At 40.2% G+C, this 20,582-nt stretch overlaps 1 protein-coding gene across 2 annotated transcripts in view; it reads right to left on the bottom strand.

Annotated features, from left to right (window-relative positions):
* The window catches only part of smad10a (SMAD family member 10a), a 70,542-nt gene that overhangs the window by 7,265 nt on the left and 42,695 nt on the right, over positions 1-20,582 (bottom strand). The window contains exons 8-12 of one of the 2 annotated variants that reach the window (XM_061966802.1): positions 18,978-19,079; positions 18,617-18,670; positions 11,042-11,225; positions 10,763-10,931; positions 9,083-9,221 (exon numbers count right to left, since the gene is read on the bottom strand). In XM_061966802.1, the coding sequence (XP_061822786.1) occupies positions 9,083-9,221; positions 10,763-10,931; positions 11,042-11,225; positions 18,617-18,670; positions 18,978-19,079 (648 nt within the window). The remainder of the gene's footprint in view (positions 1-9,082; positions 9,222-10,762; positions 10,932-11,041; positions 11,226-18,616; positions 18,671-18,977; positions 19,080-20,582) is intronic. The other variant, XM_061966804.1, reaches the window with a different exon arrangement.

Below are 20,582 nucleotides of genomic sequence, written 5' to 3'. Positions count from 1 at the left end.
ATTGAAAATATTTGTTAATATTACAACTGTTGAAAACATCCTATTTTGGAAATATGCAATTTTGCCGACAATCCACACTGTATCTGAAGAATTATTGTACCTACTATTTATTTACAAAATTGATAAAGTTGCAGTACGTTGCTATCAACAAAAAACATTGGAATAACTCAAAACATCTAATATCATAAACGCTTATTATATTTCTTAGCCTGGTCACGTATCCCTGAATTGTGGTGCGAGGAAGGCCTGTGGTTCACTTCCTATACCCAAGTCCCACGCGGGCAAGGGAGAAATATACATAAACATCACTTCAGGAGGCCGACTACTGCTACATTTGCCAGTAGGGCTGTGAATCTTTGGGCACCGCACGACTCGATTCGATTCTTAGGGTTAACAATTCGATTCAGAATCGATTCTCGATTCAAAATCCATACTTTTTAATAACATTGGGTGCCAGTTCCATGATTAACTACATTCCTCAACCTTTGGCATTAATAAATCATGTTCCTTTCGAATACCTCTATAACTGATAACAGTAGTTCAGCCGGGATATGCTCATTTCAAAATTAGATTTACAGCCCCGAAATCTTGTTATTAATTAGAAAGTCTGTGAGTGTGTCACATCCAGGTTGCCAGTTACGCACCGCCATCGTCGTCTAGCTACTGCCACTGGTAAAGTTACTAAACATGTCAGACCTTAGGAAATCTAAAAGGCCTCGTTACGATTCTCAACTTATTCATGACAAAGCCAGGAACAAAAGGAGGATTTGTATCGGGGATGCCCTTGAAAGATGGAGACGATTGAAGCCGGAGAAGGTTTTTTCATCTGATGCTAAACATGCTAATTTCCTCCTTGATAGGTAAGTAAGGCATTTACGTTTTCTTATTACTTGTAATAAATGGAAATGGACATTTCGTATGTAAACTATATTGTCCAATACAGTCTATGATCTTGTCTAACAAAGCTAATATGTTCGTGTAACGAATGCTTAGCATGCTAGCCCGGTCAATGACACATCGACATATAGGCTAACGGGGGAAATATATACCCGTTAGCCTGTATGTCGATGTGTTATCGAACTGACAGGGCCAAATATATTTTCGACAAATAAAACCTATGTGGATATGGGTAGTGTCTTTGTAACGCGTTACTGTAACGCCGTTAGTTTCGGCGGTAACTAGTAATCTAACGCGTTATTTTTTTTTATTCAGTAATTTAGTTACCGTTACTACATGATGCGTTACTGCGTTATTTTACGTTACTTTTGATGTAGTATCGGCTAGAAACAGAAGCGCTGCGGTGTCTTTCTTCTGAATCTTCCTCTGTCACAAGCCGGAGAGAAGAAAAGAGGCGCGGTCTATGTGTGTGGGGGGTGGGGGGGGCGGGGAGGGGAGGTTTGATCCGCGGTTTGATATATGAAACAAAAAAAAAAAGTTGTTAGCACGTTCAGTCCACACACAGCGTGGTCATGGCGAGCGCAATAACGGAGGAGCTTGAACGCCCAGCGCCATTGAATCGGTGTGTTTATAAGTGCAGATTCGGTTGTGCAAAACGAGGGTTTTAAACACATGCTGAACGTGCTTGAACCACGTTACGACATCTCGTCGCGCACCCACTTCAGCAATAAGATTGTGCCAGATCTTTATGAGCAGGAGAAGAAAAAAGTTGTGGATGAACTATCCCGAGCATCATCTGTTGCGCTCATGACAGACGGGTGGACGTCCAGGGGAACTATAAGCGCTCACTTCATCACAGCAGACTGGGAGATGAGAAGACACGCCCCCTCTACGAGAGTCACCTTGCGCAGGTACTGACACAAGCAGTGGAGGAATGGAAGATAAAGATATCCCAGTCACACGTGATAATGCCAAAAATCAAATAATTACAGAGAATGAGGCAGGACTGGGACCACAGATAGGTGCTTTGCACATGTAGTGAATTTGGCATCACAGAAGGGAATCTCAGTCAATAGGATGGAGCGCCTCTTTGGGAGGATCAGGAAGGTTTCTTACTTCCACCCAAGCACAACAGCTGCTCATGTGCTTAAGACAAAGCAAGAAATGCTAAAGCTGCCTGCTCATACATGATGTCCCAACGAGGTGGAACTCCACTTATGATATGTTGGAGCAGCAGGCAGCTATATACTCTGCATTGACCCACAACACCCTGAAGACAAATGTCACCCTGTCTGATGATGATGTGAGAGTGGCAGATGAGGTCCTCCAGGTGCTTAAACCCCTCAAAAGTGTTACATCTCTACTGAGCATTGAAACTTCACCATCTGTGTCAATGATCCTGCCACTGAAAACAAGGATTCTACAATCCATGGCTCCAAGTGTGGAAGACAGCAGCATCACTCCAGATGTCAGGCTTTATTTCACTACCTATGTTTCAAGGAAGATGATGTTTCTTCTTATGTTGCCCTTAAACTTGTTTTTTATTAATGGTCATTGGTCCAAGTTTAAAGAAAGGAGGAATGCCTTTTTATGTTGCACTGTTTTTCATTAATTATGTTAAAAGGAAAATAAAAATGCATGTCAAGTTGATCAACAGATTGTATTATTCTCCAGTGCAATAACAGTACTGAAATGAAGGTAAAAAGGGCATTAATGGGAGCTTTAAAAAAAAAGAAGAAAAAAAGAAGTAACTAAATAGTTACTTTTCACAGTAACGCATTACTTTTTGGTGTAAGTAACTGAGTTAGTAACTGAGTTACTTTTGAAATAAAGTAACTAGTAACTGTAACTAGTTACTGGTTTTCAGTAACCAACCCAACACTGGTCCCTATACGCTGAGGAAATGGTTTCCAACATTAGCACGGTTGTCATCATGGTAAATGGTAAATGGGTCGTACTTGTATAGCACTTTTCTACCTTTTTAAGGAACTCAAAGCGCTTTTACACTATTTTCCACATTCACCCATTCACACACTGATGGCGGGAGCTGCCATGCACGGCGCTAACCAGGCCTATCAGGAGCAAAGGTGAAGTGTCTTGCTCAAGGACACAACGGATGTGACTAGGATGGTAGAAGGTGGGGATTGAACCAGTAACCCTCAGATTGCTGGCACGGCCACTCTCCCAACTTCGCCACGCCGTCCCCCATAGCAATGTGAAAACGTATGGAGACAGCCAAATCACATGATATATATAATATAATACATAATATATAAATTAAAGTAGGTGTGGCGAAACTATTCTCTGCATTTGACCCATCACCCTTGATCACCCCATGGGAGGTGAGGGGAGCAGTGGGCAGCAGCCCACCAATTCCAACCCTTGATGCTGAGTGCCAAGCAGGAAGGTAATGGGTCCCATTTTTATAGTCTTTGGTATGACTCGGAATTCCCCATTCGTGTTTTCATATTGTGGACTGTATGTACCAAGTTATATGGCAATCTGAAACGTTTGAAACAGTAGCCATAGGCATACCATGGTAAAATGTCTCCTCTTTAGTTTTGGGCGTACACTAGGCTGCTAAGCATGCTCTACTTATTTTCACCAGTGTAACCATTGCTTGCGTTGGTTGTAGTTTGTTTTAGTCTTCTTTAGTTCTGATAGTACTGACAATAACCCTATGATTGCCATTTGTTGTGATATTGTACACAGGCATGACGCACTTCTTCCTGAAAATAGCCTAATTTCTGTGTAAAATGTGTTGGTTAGAGATTGTTATTGACAAAACGCTTGTCTACTCAGCTATTATGGTCCCAGCACCTCAATCCCCGGTAAGAGGCAGTGGAAGTTTGAAGTTCCTTGGAGTAGCCTAGTCGATCGAGCTGGATTTGGCTGTGTATCTGGCAGGGATAGGGGGAGGGGACTATAGAATTTTGACAGTGATTGCAGTACCATTTCTGTCCAGATTATTACATATGGCTCCTTTAAAAATACAATGCGACCTCTTCATGAGTTTAAAGCCAGCAGTGCACTATGGAAATGACAGCACACAACTGTGACATTAGCAGATGAGGACAAGCCATGATTCGCCATTTAAGTCGTCTACATGCACACCCTGAAGACAGGGTGTGCAGAGTTTTGAGCTCTTCTCCCTGGCTGGCGTTTTCAAAAGTGTGCGTTTCTAAGGACAAAAGTATGTGTTTGCGTGTAGACAAGATGCCAAAACACATAGAAAAGTATGCATTCTTAAAGTATCTGTGTTCATGTAGACAGGGCCTTAGGCAGAGCCTGTGCGCTGTGCAGCATGTACAGCAACTACACCTGCCATTCATCTCAAGAGAGCATGCTACATGGTATGAAAACATGGAGGCATTGCTGACTATCACCAGCAACGCCGTGGTTGAAGAGACGGCAGGGATCATCTGGGAAGATGTCTATGGATGTTCTCATTCATCCAGGTCATTGTATTGTCAAAGTATTTAACTGTACTGTTTAGATTGTCAGTTGCGATCGATAAAATGCCATGGAAATCATCTGGGAAGGCTTCAGCAACTTCGGTAGTTGGCTTGGGCAGGTATTCAACTACCGTACCTATGGTTGTATCTCCTGATGGCTGCAGGGAATGTGACGTTGCTGATACATCCTGATCAAAGATGCCAACATTCATTGTTATGGAAGGCCGAGTATGAGATCCTAACCCTTCTCATGGAGGAGGCGCCTGCATCTTCTTAAGATTGGTTACGACAAAGAGAAGTGCAACTTCACACTGATGTGCACTTCCCCCTTTTTTTCTGTTGAGACGCGACATCACGGTGACATACTTCTTGAACAATGACTTTCAATTCCTCTTCTCATGCTCTTAAGAGCTGCTATAAAGTACGATAACAGCATTTACAATTTTCAATTGGGAGAGTTTTTAACAATCAGCAATTATATGGGTCCTGTTTTACTGCAGTAGCTCCTAGCCTAGATCATATCAATCTGTTGTGAAACTCCCCCAACTTTAGTATAAAGAATTATCGGTTTGTTGATTTGTCTTTGTTTGTGATGTACCTACTAGTTGGCCATATCAACCTAGGGAAAAGGGGGTGGGTACTGTGGAGAAGTTTAACCTTGCAGACCCCTCTAGGGCCTGCAGTGGTACAATTAGAACCGAGTAGATACTTAGAAAAAAGGGATTAGGAAAAATGACCTTATAACTATGGAGTTATCATCTCTACAATCCAATTCCTAACCCCCGCAAATGTACATGTTGTTGCTTGTGCAGCCCTTTGAGACACTTGTGATTTAGGGCTATATAAATAAACATTGATTGATTGATTGATTGAAGACAGCAGCATTGAGAGAGAAACAGTCCGCATTTTCCTCTCCCCATCATTCCAAAAAATATATTCCCTTTGCTACAAGATTCAAACTCCCAGTAAACCATTTTTAACATCCACTATCAGTGTTTTAGTTGCCTTGAATATTTGCCCTTTTTGAATTTTTTAGCATATGACCATGGTCAATGTTTTGAGGGTTTTGCATTTTTACATTTGGGGGTTGACGTATAGATGGAAAGAAGTGAGAGACCAGGCGAGTCTCGTTGACACCAGCTCAAGTGTGGGCTCCGACGTCTGTAAAACCGAGAGCTGGCCCTGGGGTTTTCTTGGGATCTAACACTTTGTTTACATATTTCACCAGGAAGACCAAGAGCCTGATTTACTAGAGATCCAAATACCACTCGCTAAACAGCTTGTGCAATCTATAAAATAACGTGAACTATTAGTGGGCATGTTGTGTGCAATCCACTAACATTGCATGTGCAATTGAAAAGTGGTGCAGACCACCTTATTTACATGAGGATTTTGCGTGTACTATACGGGGCATCACCAGAGACACTTTCATTTACTGTACATCCATATTATCATGCTCCTACCTGTGGCAGTATTCTATGTTTTCAAACAAGCGGGAGACATCTACCATTTTTTATGGGCATTTTAGAAGCAGTCGTGCAGTGCATCTACATTGACACCACATAAAACCCATCTCATTCACCCTAAGTCAGTAATAATTTATAAACACATGATAATAAATTATAAAATGTGGTTTTATAGCATACAATAATATGAGAGGTACATTTAGGGCTTACACCTGGAGAATACATTTAGCATTTGGCTTGTTAGCTTCAGTTGCTACTAAACTGACAAATTTAGTAGCAATTTTCCTTTTTTACTGCTGAAGGTGCATTGAAGGGAGGCTGCACTACTGTGCTCAAGATGCAAAGAAGTTTTTATCATATAGGATATATGTTAATAACATACATTCCATTTGAAAAAACGAACCTCATTGAAAAATTATTAAATGACACCAAAAAACCTACTCAGTGGCCTAGTGGTTAGTGTCTGCCCTGAGATCGGTAGGTTGTGAGTTCAAACCCCGGCCGAGTCATACCAAAGACGATACAAATGGGACCCATTACTTCCCCTGGGGGACTGCAGTGGTTCAGATCCTACCTGTCAGAGAGGTCCTTCTCTGTCAGGCTGGGGGACGCCACCTCTTCTTCTGCTCCGCTTTACTGTGGTGTCCCCCAGGGATCTATTCTAGGCCCCATCCTGTTTGCTCTATATCGCCTCCCGATTGGAGAGATTTTTAAGAGGCATGGAGTGTCTTATCACTTTTATGCAGACGACTGCCAAATTTATATGCCGATTTCAAAAGGTCACGGCCCCCTGACACCCATTCTCAACTGTCTATGCGACGTCAAGGCTTGGTTAGCCCAGAATTTTTTAATAATGAATGAGGGAAAAACTGAAATTTTAGTTTTTGGTCTGGCCCTCACTACCTTGGGACCGTTGCAAAATTATGTGTGTCCCAAAGTCACCAGCCTTGGTGTCACTATAGACAGCGATTTTAAACTTGACAAACAAGTCAATGGCGTTTTAAAATAGTGTTTTTATCATCTTCGTCTTTTAGCAAAGGTAAAACCGTTTTTATCTTTTAACCTTTTGGAACAAGTCGTGCATGCTTTTATTTCAAGTCGCCTGGACTACTGCAATGCACTTTATGCTGGCATTAGCCGAAAAGCTCTCTCCCGGTTGCAGTTAGTCCAGAACGCGGCAGCACGACTTTTAACAGGGGCCAGGAAACGCGAGCATATAACCCCAATTCTTCAGAGTTTGCAGTGGCTCCCTGTTCATTTTAGAATTGATTTTAAGACCTTGCTGTTTGTTTTTAAAGCTTTACATGGACTGGCACCTCAGTATATCTCGGACCTCATCCAAATTTACAATCCTGCGCGCTCTCTGAGGTCCGAGAGCCAGCTCCAGCTCGTAGTGCCCAAGACCAGACTTAAAACCAGGGGAGACAGGGCCTTCTCTGTGGTCGGCCCTAAGCTCTGGAACACTCTGCCCCTCCATGTTCGAACTGCTCCCATAGTGGAGTGTTTTAAGTCTCGTCTTAAGACCCACTTTTATTCTCTGGCTTTTAACACTACGTGAGTTGTGTGGTCCTCTGTTGTTGTCTGTGTTTTTAAAATGTTGATTTCTATTTACTGTTTTAATTGGTTTTCCCCTTTAAATTCGTTTTTAAATCATATTTATTTTATATTGTTTTTTATATTGGTTTTATATGTATTTATTCGTTGTGTTTTTATTCAGTCATTGGTGGAGCTAAGGATAATATTTGAATATTGTTTTTAATATTGTTGTGCAGCACTTTGGAAAAAATGTTGTTGTTTAAATGTGCTAGATAAATAAAGTGGATTGGATTGGATTGGCACTCAGTATCAAGGGTTGGAATTGGGGGTTAAATGCAGAGGACAAATTTCACCACACCTAGTGTGTGACAATCATTGGTACTTTAACTTTAACTTAACTTAAACACATCAATTTAATTTGTTGTAATCAGCCCCATATGTTATCCAGCAGCTAGAAATTACAAAAGGATGTTGCTGAATAGACAATGTGTCTAATGGTTTTTATTTCAGACCATCCAAATATGTTGAAATTTACACGTAGGGACTATTCTCTGTCCATCGTGTGTCTTTGTAGCGCGAGAACCCCTCTCTCACAGCCGTGTGCGGAACCGTCAATTTGCGTGTCCTTTTCAAACATGCTAAATAAAACGCAAAGTAGTGTTCCCAAAATGGTGTTGTGTTGAGAAATCACATTCATCTCCCAGTATTGTGGGCGTTTTGATGATCAGCATATATTCTGCATATTAATGAAGACAGAGATGCAAAATGGATTACACGCCTAATTCTGCTCAGCTTTGCGTATGCTATCAAGTTTGCACATGTTTTAGTACGCGCAAACCTTTAGTAAATCAGGCCCCAAGTGTTCCGAAAGACTGTAACGACAGAAGAGGGTTTTAAAGCTGTGCCTTCTCCTTGGCACAATTGCGGACAATGACTTCTGCTAGCCAAAGGCTGGTCTTCACTGTGACGCCATTAACACTTTCTGTTACTCATCTAATGTACTGTGTGGGGAATGGGCACCACTACCAAAACACAAGTTCCGTGCCCAAACATCTGGTTACAAATAACCTCATGTAATTCAATCACAATATAATAGCAGTCATTTTTGCTGTTTTAATGATATTGTTACGTCTTCGGGGACGCATAGCTGTGCTGGTGTGTTCCTTCCAGTACAGAAGACAAGCAGGAGTGGAGTGCAGGTAAGATTTAAGTATATTTAATAAATAAAAGACATGACAAAAATACAAAAACTGAGGACGCTAGCAAGCGTGGAGCTAAATAAAAATCAAAATGTCACCAAGGGTGAAAAAACCGGGATTCTGGTCGGCAGAATAATATAAAGAGCGTGGAGCAAAAACAGGAGGACGTAAATGTTGCCTATTGCAAACATTGACCCAGCACTTACTGCTGGGTGACAGGAAACTATAAAGGGGAGTGATTAGCCAAAACACCTGGTGGAAACACTAATTGCAAAACTAAGACAGGTGAGGAGAATCAGTGCCCATGGAAACCAAGAATAAACAGGGAAAGAGTGTGCAACCAGGAAACAGACTAAAACCAGAAACATAACCAACATACCGGTAAATCATGCCATGATCCGGGTAACGATCATGACAGATATACTCATTTATCAATCATCCGTCATTGTAAAGTCGTTTTTTATTGCTCTAAAAAGTGAACTACACAGCAGTCATCAAACAGTAACAAAACAGTCTTGACAACACTTACTGACTGCAGGCGCAATGCCTCCCACGCTGCCTGGTCCAGGTATATTTCCTGCCACTGCAGCTGCCTGAGCAGCGGCAGCCGCCTGCGCAGTCGCTGCCTGCTGCTGCATCTGTCTGTGGCACTGCCGCAGGTCAAACACCTAAGCACAGCACAAACATATCACATTATGACCATACACTCAACACATATATAAATACTTTACAGAAGTTCTTTGCATTTTTGCAATTCAGCATTCGTAACCCCGCAAATGTACATGTTTTTGGTTAAAAAAATTATTTTACAATTATTTTTCTACAAAAAAATAAAAAATAAAATAAAATTTCCCACATAAAACCCATATCATTCACCCTAAGTCAGTAATAATTTATAAACACATGATAATAAATTATAAAATGTGGTTTTATAGCACACAATAATATGAGAGGTACATTTAGGGCTTACACCTGGAGAATGCATTTAGCATTTGGCTTGTTAGCTTCAGTTGCTACTAAACTGGCAAATGAAGAGATATAGAGTTCTAGAAATGACTCTAATATACTAATTTCAACAATTTTATTGCAAATGATAATCCGTAATAGGAGAACATTTTTATTCGGCTTATTTTTCGATAACCAAAGAACGCACATTACTATACACCAGTGGTTCTCAAACTTTTTTCAGCAAGTACCTCAGAAAAAACTTGGCTTTCCAAGTACGACCATAATGACCAACATTAAAGTACAGTGGCATAGTAGGCCAAAGTTTTTATTAAAAACAAGGCAGAGGTTTTATTCAACATGTATATTTAATATTATTGGCCACTGTAACATGACAAACTGTTTGAACAGTAACACTGTGTTTAAATATTTAATTAAGTGATTCTTTGGCAAACCAGTAGATGGAGCCCGCGTACCACAGTTTGAGAATGACTGCTGTACGCAATTAAAAAGACAGATGTATTCATACAATAACATTTTAAAATTATTGTATTCATATCATGTTGAAAATATATATATATTCATTTTTTATTTTCCTGAGGGAACTCTCCGGAAGGAATCAATAAAGTACTATCTATCTATCTCTTGCAGTGGTTATCAATTGGATGGTTCAAATTCAAATACTATTGGGAATCAGATAATAATTAGCTATTGATCTGTACAAACCACAGAATGAGTTGCTGGCACCAGTATCTGCATACAATCAGATGATTATCAAAATAGATTACAACAACTTCAAACACTTTCTAAGTTAATTCATTTAATGTATAACAACTGTGATTCTTAAAACAGAGACAAAAAGTGCTAGAATGTGCATTGTTATACTGATACTGAACTATCTGCCTCTCACGTTGCACCCTGACACTTGCCCGCCCCACAGTTTACTAGTTTACATACTGGTATATTGTATGCAAGGAATACTGTATGTCCAGACTTTAGGTAAACGTACTTTGTGGCCACAGCTACCAGATGTCTATGAAAAACAGCCATGTGCTGCAACGCATGACTTTTGATGCAACGAATAAGAAATCTTATAAAACAATGACCTGTAATGACGATAGTAGCATATGTGCTGCCCTAGATGTTTGTGGCGTTACATATCTGTGTATCACATAGTGTGTGACAAAAAGTATGTTGTTAACAAAGGAGAAGGAAACAAATGTGTGCATAAAACTGTATCTCAGTGCACATGTTGAATTCCAACCTTGATGTAGGCTCCAGGATAGATCTTGTGCACGGCATCACCTGGTGCCCGGCCTGCTTCTCTGTCAAGATAGTAGCTCTGTACGAACACAGCGTGGTCACTCATACACCGCATCCACACATCGCCTTCGCCACGACACTCCAGCTGCACCCCTTTACCGATGTGTAACCTGTAACAAGCAGGAAGGAAAACAATGTGTTAAGCTAAAGAGAACACTTATTTAATCAACAAACCATCCTGATAATAAAAAGCACAAAACATTTTTAACTATGCACACACCGGGCTCTCTCACTGGCATCTGTGCGATGAACGTTACTCAGCTGGCCGAGGCAGAAGCGGTCGCCTCCCGATGGATCCACATAACCATCCACCGTCACAACAGGGCAGCTGGACGGCACCTTGAACATCTCACCCACCTGAACGTCCATTTCAAAGTAGGAGATGGAACACCAAAACTCTGGTCCTGCACAGACATTAAAACAAGCCGTGAAAGAAACAATTATGTCACTTGCTGCTAATGATAGAATAGGGTAGTACTTAAAGAGTAAAATAAAATGACATTTTCAGCACAGACCCGTTCAAGAGCGGACATAAACTGTAGGGTAGACAGTACAGGAATGCTGATGGGTTGCCACTAGGGTGGCGCACCGTAAAAGGTGGAAAAAGGTGGATGCAGGGGAGGAGGATGAGTGAAAATAAAAAGTCAAATCAAGACTAGGCTCCTATCGGTGCAGAGAGCTCATTTTGGGGCCAGAAAAAAAATGCTTGATAGCCGCATTAAGCACCTGTACACATGTACCAACACTGAAACCACAAGACTTGCAGCTGGATAATGATATGGAGCTATCAATCCGTCAAATCTTTCCGTGAACGGGCCGGGTGAGGTTTCCCGTGTTGAGTCAAATTAAGCCGCAGGCTCCACCCCTGAATCATAATGCCAGGAACATGAACTTAGCCATTGAGCTTTTTGAAAAGTTTCCTAAGGACCTGGGATGTCACGTGCAGCAGCTGGTTATAAAGCCTGGTTTATAGGGGTGTGGGAAAAAATCGATTCAAATTCAAATCGCCATTCTCACGTTGTACGATTCAGAATCGATTCTCATTTTTCAAAAATCCATCCATCCATCCATTTTCTACCGCTTATCCCTTTTGGGGTCGCGGGGGGCGCTGGAGCCTATCTCAGCTACAATCGGGCGGAAGGCGGGGTACACCCTGGACAAGTCACCACCTCATCGCAGGGCCAACACAGATAGACAGACAACTTTCACACTCACATTCACACACTAGGGCCAATTTAGTGTTGCCAATCAACCTATCCCCAGGTGCATGTCTTTGGAGGTGGGAGGAAGCCAGAGTACCCGGAGGGAACCCACGCAGTCACGGGGAGAACATGCAAACTCCACACAGAAAGATCCCGAGCCCGGGATTGAACCCAGGACTACTCAGGACCTTCGTATTGTGAGGCAGACGCACCAACCCCTCTTCCACCGTGATGCCCTTTTTCAAAAATCGATTTTCTTTTTTAATTTATTTTTTTTATTAATCAATCCAACAAAACAATACACAGCAATACCATAACAATGCAACCCAATTCCAAAACCAAACCCGACCCAGCAACACTCACAACAGCAATAAACAGAGCAATTGAGAGGAGACACAAACATGAGACAGAACAATCAAAAAGTAGTGAAACAAAAATGAATATAATCAACAACAGTATCAATATTAGTAACAATTTCAACATAGCAGTGATTAAAAATCCCTCATTGACATTATCATTGGACATTTATAAAAAAAAATAAAAAAATAAAAATGAACAATAGTGTCACAGTGGCTTACACTTGCATCACATCTCATAAGCTTGGCAACACACTGTGTCCAATATTTTCACAAAGATAAAATAAGTCATATTTTTGGTTCATTTAATAGTTAAAACAAATTTACATTATTGCAATCAGTTGATAAAACATTGTCCTTTAAAATTATAAAATATTTTTACAAAAATCTACTACTTTGCTTGCATGTCAGCAGACTGGGGTAGATCCTGCTGAAATCCTATGTATTGAATGAATAGAGAATTGTTTTGAATCGGAAAAATATCGTTTTTGAATCGAGAATCGCGTTGAATAAAAAAAAATTGATTTATAATCGAATCGTGACCCCAAGAATCGATATTGAATCGAATCGTGGGACACCCAAAGATTCGCAGCCCTGCTGGTTTAGTCTTACCAGATGTAGTGAAAACCACATCAGGGGTCCCCAACCTTTTTTTCCACCAGGGACCAGTTTAATGTATGTACTATTTTCATAAACCGGCTTTCAACGTGTGGCAGAAAATAACAGCAAAAAAATTAGCATGAAAAATCAGCTCACAAGAGACGGTCCCCGGCACGTTGATGGCATATACTATATCGCAGTGTTTCTTGAAATAAAAAGGATGTCTAAGTCTCTAAGTCTAAGTTAACCATGCCGTTGGGCTGCGAGCGCCCCTTAGAATGTAATACATCTGTTTTTTAAGCTGTGGTCTGTATAGGCCGTGGCGGTACTTAGTTGTAATGACAATATAAAACAAACAGAAGAAGTCTGGCGCTAATGTCATAGGGAAATTTCTTAAGCGCAAACATTTTGACTAAAGTGGTCAAGCTGTATTTTCATTTGCACTTTAATTTTATTGACAGTTTAGTTAAAAAACATATTTATTATTAATTTAGCTTATTTATTTTAGCACAACATAATTGAGTATCTAGTTGATAGAAAAGCGCTATATACTGTATATATTTAGGGGCAGTATGGCGTAGTGGGTAGAGCGGCCGTGCTAGAAACCTGAAGGTTGCAGGTTCGCTCTCCGCCTCTTGACATCCAAATCGCTGCCGTTGTGTCCTTGGGCAGGACACTTCACCCTTGCCCCCGGTGCCGCTCACACTGGTGAATGAATGATGAATAAATGATAGGTGGTGGTCGGAGGGGCCGTAGGCACAAATGGCAGCCTCGTTTCCATCAGTCTACCCCAGGGCAGCTGTGGCTACAAATGTAGCTTACCACCACCAGGTGTGAATGAATGATGGGTTTCCACTTCTCTGTGAGCGCTTTGAGTATCTAATAATAGAAAAGTGCGATATAAAATCTAATCCATTATTATTATTATTATTATGACACAGACCAAATGGTTTTACCGTCCACACACGCTGAAGACTGAATTTTTAAAACGCTTCACCCTGGCTGGCGTTTTAAAAAATCTCAGTTTTTAAGGATACATGTATACTTGAAATTCCAGACTATAAGCCGCTACTTTTTTCCTATGCTTTGAACCCTGCCGCTTATAAAACGGTGCAGCTAATTTATTGATTATTTTCTGCAGACGGCCATAATGCAACTAGTTTTCATTAAAAACATGCAAAGACACTAGACTTGTGCGTTATTTTTTGTGCTCCGGCGCCATCTTTTGGAAGAGTTCGCTCACTGCAAGTACTGCTGGGTGAATGCCTACAGCAGGGGTGCCCACACATTTTTTCAAATGACCAAGTCGAGGTGATCTACTTCATCTTCGCACAAGCACACGCACGAAACAGACATTTTAATGATAACATGTTAAAGGTGTTTAATAAAAATATAAGCATGTTTAACACATATAGAGTCAAGTGATGAAGGTGATGTCATATTGAAGATTGATGATCGCTAAGTTTTAGGTCTATTTTTTAAGGCCTGGTTGGCGATCGACTGACACACCCTCCGCGATCGACCGGTAGCTCGCAATCGACGTAATGGGCACCCCTGGCCTACAGTGTTTTCTGATGTTTAAAGCTTTGAACCAGAAGTACAAGTGTTGTCAATCATTTAATCGTTATAGTGTTTCTACCCTTGTGGATTCTTAATTAATCACTCCAAGCAACGTTTGTAAGTTTTACAATATAACTAAAACAACTCTTACTTAATAAACTGTCTCATGTGTGATGTCTGTAGGAGTGTTTTTATGCATATTTGTAAAGGCTATCCTTATGTAATAAATCTAGCGTCGTTAGCATTAGCTAATATGCTAACACATTTACGAGTGTCTGTGTTAGTACTATTAACTTACAATGGCATTCTGTTTGTTGTTGTGTTTTATCATTATTCTGCCTTCTCCTTTGTTGTGATGTCTGCACCTTTGTCTTCAGTTCATTCGTCCTCGGCGAGGGGTGGACCCTGAGGCACACCTGCTACTAATTAGCCCGCTAGTATTTAGGCTCGTCACTGACAGCTTGGCCTTGCCGGTTATTGTCTCCTGAACTCCTCATGTTCATGCGCCTGCTTCACCTTGCCAGTCCTTGTACGTTGTCGCTCCTTAGTCCTGAAATCCCTAACCTCTTTGTGTTTGCTTCCTAGCCTCCCTAAAGTAAAGAAGATTATTTGTAGGACTTTTGCTGTGCTCAGTGCGCCTTGGCCGTTTTCCCTGCTGACCACTGAGGAACCTGTTTTTGTCTGTGTTACATGGTGTGCGCTTCTGCCCCATCGCCTTTTGTTATCCCTTTTTTGACTAATTAAATGTTTTCCTTTTTGTAATTCAACCTTGCCTCCCTTCTCTGCATCCTGGGGTCAACACCTTGACCAAGACCCCAACATTTGTATTGTTCAAGATTCACAAATTCCTCAAAATTCACCAAGATGTCACCGTGGAGTTATTGGATCTGTTTAGCAGCTTGGAGAGCTAGCTTCCGCAGCTAGTGGGTCTATGACGATAAATGTTTTTACTGCCGTGTTAAAGACACTGTTTGGAAACAATTAAGGTAAGTAAATACATTTACAAAATCTTCCAGTGTAAATATTGTGAATAAACTGAGAACAGGAAGTGAACAAAAGTGTTAGAAATTGTTATGTAATGGAAAAGGGGTAGGATAAAATAAACTCCTACTCCTTTTCGAACATGTTGAAAAGAGAAACTGGAAATTGTGATGTATGATGTTGTAATCGTATGCATGTTCGAAATAAACTCAATCTATAGCCATAAATACATCATTTGACAACATATATATCTGCGGCTTATAGTAAATGCGGGGCTTTTTTCATGCATTCTGGGGTGAGCTTACACGCAGTTTTGAATGTCTCAGACAGCTGTGTTTTGTATTATGCTATGTACAGTGTACAGTGTGGTGGACGTACTTATGTGGCCATCTGGTCATCCAGCCTTATTCTCACTCTGCTAAGACTGTTGCATGCAGCGTCCCATGTCATTCCTACTCATCTCACGCCGTCCAGCCTGCTCTAATGTCTATGAAATAAATACTTCCGTGTTTATTTGTTTACAACATTTTACACGGGACTATTTTGTCAACATGCACCAGTACATGCAAAAGATGGAAACCACAAGAGAAGTTAGTATGAAGTATTATTTTCATTTATTTGTTGCATGCGCACAATAATGCCGACGACTGGCGACATTCAGTGTAATAAAAGCTGGTAAATGCAGCTTTTTATTTATGCGGCATTGCACGCCATGTTGTAATGGGTATTCCATACACTGTTTATGAAGTTTACTTTCAACCATGTCTGTAAGAGGTTTATTTAAGAGTGTGCATCTTCAAAAGATTGATTATGATACTTTTGGAGAGGGTGGGGCATAAAGGGGTTCATTTGCAATCTAAAGAAAACACCTACACAATCGAACCGATTGCATACAGACTCAGAAAGTGGGTTATAAATGAGAATGTGGAGCTAGATTTATACAAAGCATATCCAATTATACATATTATCAAGACCACACAGAAGTGTGTTAAATGTAGATTAGAATCAACATTGATCCCCTTTAAGTATCCGTGTCCTTGTGGACATGGCTTAAGTTGGGCAAACATTACATGGTTGTCCCAGCCACAAGCCCCAGCCTCCCTTGTTGTTCACAGTATTTTCTTTTGCACTCATGTGAGGAAAACGTGTATATTCTTGTTAGGTTAAACATAGCTTGAAAATAACAATTAAGTTGATGTTAAAGCTCATTCACAGCTTGTTGGGGATATACCTGCTGTTTGATTTGTCTGTTGTCAGTGAATACAGATCGCTGCGAAGCATTCCATCTGTCATGATCTGTTTCTGGTTGTCCTCTGCTTTGTTCCCCGTGTGTTGTGTTGCACCTGTATCTTGCCCTGACCCTAGTTTCCTCCAATCAGCTTTCTCCTTCCTCTTGCGTCTAGTACAGGTGTATTCAGTGGTCTAGTTAGACAGTGTATTTAGTTTTCAGTTTGCTGTCTAGTCTTTGTACAGTCATCATATGTCCTGTGTAGTGAGTTTCCCCTCCAAGCTCATGCTCATAGCGGTTCTCTTAGTTTCTTGTGCTTTTGTCAGTTAGACTTTCAAATATGTTTTGTATGATGTGATCCTGACTTTTTTGAGCTGCAGTCCACTGTTGCTTCTACCTTGATCCCTGCAATTGGTTCTTCCTCACCTTGCTGCTACATTTTCTAGCATGAGACCCTCGTCCTGTTTTTATCTATGACGGGGAAAAATATATTTCATCAGCGACTCGTCTACTTCAATTTGAATTTCATTAGGAGTCGACGTTAAAAAATCTTAAGTCATTCAACTCCTAACACCAGTGCTCTCAAGTAGGTCTGCAGCGATAAGTCCACGTAGAAAAAACTATAATAAAATTTGTCACCGATGAAATAATTTGTCTATAATAGTCGATGACGTCATCACTGGTGTTTTGGTGACTGGCAAACAGCAAGAAGGGAAAAATGGCTGAGGCCATTGTAACAACAGTCAGTGAAAACATTGACAATATGGGAACATTTCCTCGTAAACACGTCAAACACATTAGTAACTTGCTCAATTTGCAAAGCGAACCTTGCTTTTCATGGCAATACGTCTGTGATGGGACCATTTTAAAGCAGAGGCATGTCGACAGCACAGGGGTTAGCTTGTAAGCTATCCAGCTAACAATGGAGAGGAGTTGTGCGAAAACATCTTTAACTATCATTTTAGCCACACTCCGCCAGCTAAACTTTGTATTGTGTGCAGCTTTCTAAACAGGTCATCATCATCATAAAATGATATTTTCTATCAAAGCTATCTGTTGGATGTTTTTATTGCTGCTATTTTGAATGTGTTTTTATCAGCACTTTGCTTGTCCTTGCTTTTAAAGGGTCAAACGTTTAATAGATATTATTACTTTTATAGTGGCCTAATGAGCTGCACAGTTAATCAATAAATATTTTTCAACGAAGTCATTATCTTTTTGTCTTAGCACATGCAGAATAATACTTCAAACTGAATTTTAAAGCCGGTGGCAAAAATGGAGCCAGTGAATATGTGTAGGCTTTATAAATCCGATCTGAGATGTGCACATACCTGGTGAGCAACCACAAGAAACGTCTTTAAGAAACCATTTGCTTAAGGATCTAATATTAAATTAAATATCACTCAATAAAATACAAATAATTTTGATTTAAAACTAAACATACAACATCAGCAGGGGCTCAAGTAATGATTTCTTCCACTGTAGTGTTCCCACTTTACAGGTCATTCACTGCGGTCTCTGCATCGCGGATTTCAAAGTACTATTGAGTATCATTGACTACACCATTGAGTACATTGACCTTTGAGTATCCATTTAATGTTATTTTTATTTCATGTTAAAATAATGTAGGTTTTAGAGTGTAGGTGTAGCCTGTAAGTGCTTTAAGATTAGTAAAAGCTGTGTGAAGGGCTTATAATGCATATGATATTCGAATCTTTAAAAAAATAGTGTACCTACTTCACGGAAATTCACTTTCACAGAGGGGTTTGTATCGTAACACTCGCGACGAAACGCTGTACATACAGTTATCAATGACAAGGAAGGTGTAACTTTTACGCTTTTCATTAGTGGCGGTGGATGTCTCTAACCTGGATGATTGGATACAGACGGTGGGAAAGAGGTTGAGCCGTGATGCTGAGACCCTGTAAATGAGAAAATATTAGAAGTGGGGTAAGGAAAAAAATGCAAAGTAGTGCTGACTATGATGGTGGTGGACATATAGTTTCAGAGGCATGCTGTTACATTACCAATGCAAAGAGTAAGATTCTATTGTCAATAAATTACATTAGTGACAGATATTAGTGACCGTATCAATATACATACCTATATAAAAAATGGAGGCTACACTACGTACTACACTATTATTTGATCAATTATACAAAGTCGGGACAACAAGGTCATGTAAGAATGGAGATGTTTTCAAAGTAAAGATTGTCAAGCACAACTCACAATGTTGGTTTGGATGGTGAAGGGGAGTTTGCTGATGACCACGACCATTCTGCAGGGGTCCAATTGGAGTGTAGGCGGCTGTGCTGCTGCCTGTCCACACTGCTGAATTGCAGAAAAGCGAACGTGACATATTCAGTGTTTTGTTCCAACGGTAATTACCCAAGCCATACATGCCACACCCAGTACTTTCCAAAAAGTACTTTATTTCTGACGGATCGCCACAGACAAATTTGTACCGCCACCTAACAAGTAGTGCCAAATCTATTTGTGGCATAATCACTTCGCTACTTGACACAGCTCAAACGCACCTGGGGCCTCATGTATTAAGCGTGCGTATGCGCAAAAATTCTGGTGTACGCCCTTTTTCACGGCACCGTTGAGTTGTATCAAGACTGAACTGAATGTGGAAATGTGCGGTGCCTGACGCCACCATCATGGCTCACGTATGCACACTTGACGGTTGTGCTCGATAAATTCTGAACTGACTGCGGAGGTACTTTAGCTCTGTTTTTTAGTTATGAATTGTGGCCTCAAAAATCTAAACATTTAAAAGGAAGGCTGAAATGTATGCATTTGTTTTAAACAAACATAACGTTAATATATTTTTAAAACCTTAAATTATTTGTATTAAAGGTGCCCTATTTATGCAAAACCATTTTTTCTTACTTATTGGTCCCCTTTTTTGTGTATTTGTAATCTGCATAAGTCTTGAAAATTTGAAATCAAACCATGGGAGGCATTAAAACAATCTTGCCGTCCTTCCTACATCCTCCGAACGAGCCGTTTGGAATTTGTGACGGTTTACAATTGGTGACGTCAGCGAATATCTACATATACAGTGGAGGTTTACTTGAAGAACTTTTCACGAGTCCTCCATTGTCCTACCACGTTGTAATCAATAAGTTCCTATCCTCTTGTTGTGGGACAGACTGACTCGTACATGCACATGCATCGACTGTTGTTGCCATTTTTAATACAAAGCAGTAGCGTATAGTTCAAACTTACAGGTGAAACTCGAAAAATTTGAATATCATGCAAAGGTTCGTTTATACCAGCGATTATAATTACAAGGTGAAATTAATATATGACATAGGCTCATAATGTCCAACTTAACATTTTTCGACACTTCTTTTGATATAATCATGATGATAATGGTTTACAGCTTATGAATTTTTTTATTTTTTTTTAGAAAATTAAAGGTTTTCAAAAACTGTAAGCCATGATAATCAAAATTATAACAAATAAAAGCTTAACATATTTCACTTAGCATGTAATGAGTTTATATCACATAATAGTTTCTTTTACACAATATTCAAAGTTTTTCCAGTTTCACCTGTATATCTGTCAGTAGACTTGATATGGAAGCGCTAAAAACTAAAACAAGGCTGACGGGGTTGAGACGCCGAAAGGAAGACTTCGGCACGTAAATAAGACCGCCTACAAAACTACGCATTTTGAAAAGACGGTCAGAAAGCAGCTTGAAGACGGTCTATAGAACAAAATCTATGCAAAATGTTGACCAAAAAAACATCACTACATGTTATGTGGACCAAAAGGAAGCATTTTAAAAGTACAAAAAAATCATAATATATCCCTTTTACGACC

Source organism: Nerophis lumbriciformis, linkage group LG11 (genome assembly GCF_033978685.3).
Source record: "Nerophis lumbriciformis linkage group LG11, RoL_Nlum_v2.1, whole genome shotgun sequence".
In the NCBI taxonomy this organism is placed as follows: Eukaryota; Metazoa; Chordata; class Actinopteri; order Syngnathiformes; family Syngnathidae; genus Nerophis; species Nerophis lumbriciformis.
This window is presented reverse-complemented; position numbering and strand designations above follow the sequence as displayed.